General features: G+C 49.1%; 1 protein-coding gene across 1 annotated transcript; it reads right to left on the bottom strand.

The window, feature by feature from the left end:
* Positions 1–1,803: 1,803 nt before the first annotated feature.
* Positions 1,804–4,370, bottom strand: LOC147888367 (phospho-2-dehydro-3-deoxyheptonate aldolase 2, chloroplastic-like). Its single transcript, XM_087392436.1, has 5 exons — positions 3,537–4,370; positions 3,131–3,408; positions 2,768–3,044; positions 2,438–2,683; positions 1,804–2,326 (listed from the first exon to the last, which is right to left on the bottom strand). Exons 1-5 carry the CDS (start codon positions 4,056–4,058, stop codon positions 2,063–2,065), a joined length of 1,587 nt encoding a protein of 528 aa, XP_087248562.1. The 5' UTR covers positions 4,059–4,370; the 3' UTR covers positions 1,804–2,062.
* Between the last annotated feature and the right edge of the window lie 500 nt (positions 4,371–4,870).

The raw sequence follows: 4,870 nt of genomic DNA, 5'->3' as shown, positions 1-4,870 counted from the left end.
GACTAACAACTCACTTTGATAAGGTGGATGGACTCCAGGTGAAGCATCGAGTAATACCAGTTCCTTTGAAAGGAATAAGGCCGTTTGAGGGGATCATGAGAGCATGCTCAGAAATCCCAAAAAGATAGTATGCTGCCACCAAAACAGGACTTCAGAAGAATGGTTGACTGTGTGAGCAGCCTGATCGGGGACTGTAACACAAATCCATCCCCTTCACCATTTGAGCACAAGGTTCAAGACCATTCTCATGGACAAAGGCTCCACCAAATGTGGGCAAAAGGTGCACAAGTGTGTGCCACAATGATGATAATTGAGAAACTATGAGATGCTGAGTGCTCCTACTGCTGCTGCTCCCGCATGCTGTTCAGTTTAACTCCAACGAATTTGAACATTTTATGAATTTATAGTCGGAGCAAAGAGAAGGCTTAATTTTTATTCACATGGGGCAAAGAAGAGAGCCATGAGATTACAAAAACCATCTGGGCCAGAACAAAATCCATCTGCTGACTCACCTAGTTATAGATCATGATCGAAAATCGAAAAACAGCTGTGACAAGCTAGGGGCTCATATCAACCTACAGCAGACTCTATTCTTCCCTCTGGCATGCTGGAAAGCCAAGACAGCATTAGAGCAATGCAGGAAGGCTCTGAGATCCAACCTGACCAATATACCAGAATTCCTGCACTGCACATCTACTATAGCACTGACGCACTACGAGGGCACCATGAATGAGCTTGAGTTATCCCAAAGTGGCATGAAACTAGTGAAATACAGCAGACTTCACAACGGAAGTAATTACTTCATGAGCCTGCTTCAAACAAAAAGGACAGCTGTGTATGCCCAAAAAAGATGATGAAAATTCTCCTTTGCAGTTTTACAAAACAAGTTTACCTACCCACCTGCCTACCTTGAAGGCAATCTTGGCCAAAGAATTACCAGGACAAGCACGTTTTAAGTTTCCAAATCCCAAATGCGAGAGACATTTCCTCAACCATTGACCATTCTGCACCAAATGATTTTTGGCCGTAGTTCGCATAAACCCAGTCCAACACAAGTGTGATAATTTCACAAATTATGCATCTACGGGCATGCTGGGATCATTCCATGCCAGAGAGTCTAATACATGAACAAATCTTTGCAAAAATGTGAAAGAAGTGTGCACATAGACAAATGCTTACTTTTGATTGTGAGCAAATTGACTCATAAACGCAGAAACTTTGGTAGAGTCTTTGACCCTACTAGCGCTAAGCGAGCCACGAGCAAGAAGAAGTTCAAGCCGGTAACATGGCTTAAAAATAATTTCTTCAACAATAATTCGACTTCTAAAGCACCAACTCATTCCCACCCGCATCTGCGCCGTACAGACACAGGCCCTTATACACAAGAAAGTTCTTTATTTAAGGGTATCCTCATGGCTAGGAAAAGGCTTCAGAAAACCTCATTAACACGTCAGAGGTGACCTCGGTAAAAGTAGTTAGCTGAAGGTCTCTAAGCTGCAAAATTTATCAACGAGTAATATTTTCTGCAAGCAGTAAGCATTTGTGGGTTAGGGTTGTCTTCCTGTTCTGCATTTAGAGAAAATGGCAATTATCTGCCGGCTCCAATATATGGTAGACAAATTTTGAGACATGTGGCAATGAAGCTTGGCAACTTCTCAAAGCTTCTAAAACTAGTGGCACTCATAATCAAACGCAAGGAATGGTTCAACCGTCAGCAGGCAGTCTTGTTCTTCTTGTGTCTGCCATTGACAGATGACAAGCCAAGTGCAGTTCACAGTTATATCATAACACAGAGCAGAAGGGGTTTGACAACCTATAATTGCAAGAAGCAGAAAGTTGTACATTCAAAGAATTTATGATTACAGGAAACAGCAGTTATCTTCCCGTGTACAAGGGAGACCATGTAGCAAAATAAGATACACAGTCTAAGTGTTAAGTAATCGAAATCAAGAGCCTTGAGACTACAAATCTTATGCAGCAAAAGTGGGCGTCAAGGTAGAGCAAGGCATAATTGGAAGGAAGTTACGAACTGGAGAAGGATAGAGAAGTCGAAGATTGAAATTTAGAGAAGGTTCTTCAAGGTGTTGAGCTTGTTATGGCGGTTACGTCGCAATCTGTCGGCGATGATGAAGGCGAGTTCGAGCGATTGCGAGGCGTTGAGCCTGGGGTCGCAGTGCGTATGGTAGCGAGAGGCCAGATCGTCCACAGTCACCTTTCTCGATCCCCCAATGCATTCCGTCACATTCTGGCCTGTCATCTCCAGATGAACTCCCCCCGCATGGCTGCCTTCCTCCTCATGTACGTCGAAGAACGCCTTCACCTCCGCCTTAAACACCAACTTCCGTCAGTTACTTGCTCCAAAAACTGTGACCGTAAACAGTAGCAATTCCACTGATTTCATTTGAGCCGCCTTTCCATTCTCATCACAATCGCTTACCAGAATTGCATCGAATGGCCGCGTCTTGTAGCCTGACGGAACCTTGATCGTGTTGCCGTGCATTGGATCGCTCACCCACGTGACGATCGCTCCCGCTTGGCGCACCGCTCTGATCAAATGCGGCAGCTTCAACCTCAGCTTCTCGGCTCCCATGCGCACGATCACTGTGAGCCTGCCGGGCTTGTTCTGAGGGTTCAGTATCTCGCACACCTTCACAAGCTCCGCAGGATCCATCTTGTCGCTTACCTGAGAACAATTCCAGCAAACCTTCGAATCACCATACCTGAATGACTACAAAGTGAACGCGATTTTTTGCAGCCAAAACGCTACCTTGATACCGAGAGGATTTGACACTCCTCGCAAGAACTCAATGTGGGCGCCGTCAAGCTGTCGTGTGCGCTCGCCGACCCACAGCATGTGCGCGGAGCAATCATACCAGAGTCCCGAAGTTGAATCGAGGCGAGTAAGCGCCTGCTCGTATGGTAGCAGCAGACATTCGTGAGAAGTCCAGAATTCCGTCGAGGTCACGATGGGATGTTCGATGGTGAGTCCACAAGCAGCCATGAATCCCAAAGCCTCATCCACACGGTTCGCCAGCTCCAGATATCTGCATCGCTCACTCTCCCTCGCGTCAGGAATTCCAGCACCCCCCATCCCCCTCTCCCGTACAATCCGAAGTGCAATGCACCATACCTGCTGCCCTGTTCGCTGTTGTTTGTGAAGTCCAAATTCCACTGCGTCACTCTCTGCATTGCTGCATACCCGCCTGTCGCGAATGCCCGCAGCAGGTTGAGCGTCGCAGCCGCCTGGCTGTACGCCTTCACCATCCTGCCAGGATCCGGCACTCTAGAGCTCTCGGTGAAGGCATCTCCGTTGATGTTGTCGCCTCTGTAACTCGGCAGTGACACACCGTCCTTCACCTCGAGATTGTCCGATCGGGGCTTCGCAAACTGACCAGCCATGCGCCCAACCTGATACAACAGCACACGAAATGTCAGTTGCGTTCGGAAAATAGCAAGACGCATGGCACATTGCATGGAGAAAAGACGGGCGCATTGTCATCCTTCAACAGAGGCAGAGGCGCAGGTCTTTCCCTTACCTTCACGATTGGCATTTGTCCACCGAACATGAGCACCACACCCATCTGAAGCAGCACTCGGAATGTGTCTCTGATGTTGTTGGCATTGAATTCCTTGAAGCTCTCGGCGCAATCCCCGCCCTGCAACAGGAAGGCTTGCCCGAGAGCTGCCTCTCCCAGCTTCTCTTCAAGGGAGCGGGCTTCACCAGCAAATACCAACGGAGGGAAATTCTCCAAGGTGCGGACGACATCGGCCAGGACATTCTGATCCGGATACTCAGGCTGCTGCGAAGCCTTCTTGCGCGTCCAGCTGGTGAGGGACCAGTCCGAGACGCCAGGAGAAGCTGGGAGGGGAGGTTCGGCGAGCGATGGCAAGGCGGAGGGCGGGGAAGAGTGGAGGGCGCGGGGAAGGAGGGATCTGGGGGAGGAATCGAAGGGTTTGTGAATGCGCAGGGCGAAGGGGGAGGCAAGGGCGGGAGTCGAGGAGGGGAGGGAGGCAGAAGGGGAGGGACAGAAGAGGGAGGGGGAAGGAGAGAGAGCCATGTGGAGGTGAGCTATGGCGGACCGAGCAAGAAGCAATGTGTGGCTATGGCGGTTGAAGCTGGGCAGTAGAGCTCAGATCAAGGCTACAGCGGAACTCAGAGCTGGGCGATGGAGGAGCTCAGAGCTCAGAGGTCGGCAATGGTCCAAGTTCGGCTATGGCGGACCTCAGAGCTCAGAGGTGTGGCAATTGTTGAGGTAGCAAAAGCAAGAGGCTTTTTGCGAAAGCAAAAGCCAGAAGTTTTTGCAAGGTCTGGCTATGGCGGTCTGAGCTCTACAGGTCTGGAAGACGACCACGTCACCCAGTTTACCGGTCTCCTTTCACCGACTCCGCCAGCCACCACCTTCTTTTAGTCCAATTCCTGGTATATGGCCCCCCGCTCCCCACCCCCACACCCACTGTACAAGGCTAGAAAAAATCTGTGTATTTTGCACCACCTGAAATTGAACAAGGTGATTGATATACCTATCATTCAATAGCAGCCCAAGATCTTGGAACATTGGCTGCCTAAGTGTCTATTAACCTAAGCTTATGAGTGTCGATTAAGGTTTAGTGTTGATTAAGGCGGAACATGCTGGCTGATTCGAGAAAGTTCGTGAGATTTCAAGATTCTGATGGGAGAATTTTTGTGGCTGCCCTAAGCGAGTATCGCTCCTACAATCTAGATCTATTAATTAACTACTCCCATCCGCCTCCCCCTTTAATTAGGCGCATTAACTTAATCTTACAACCCCCCTTCAATCTCCAATATAATCTAAATCTACGCCTCTCCCTCTGCGTCTGTGCCACCGTCCTGCGCCTCACATCTACGCCA

The sequence above is a fragment of the Dipteris shenzhenensis genome, chromosome 21 (assembly GCF_047967505.1).
Source record: "Dipteris shenzhenensis isolate YYH24624 ecotype China chromosome 21, Dip_SZ_1.0, whole genome shotgun sequence".
NCBI lineage: Eukaryota > Viridiplantae > Streptophyta > Polypodiopsida > Gleicheniales > Dipteridaceae > Dipteris > Dipteris shenzhenensis.
Note: the sequence above shows the minus strand (reverse complement) of the source record. Positions and strands in the feature narration are given on the sequence as shown.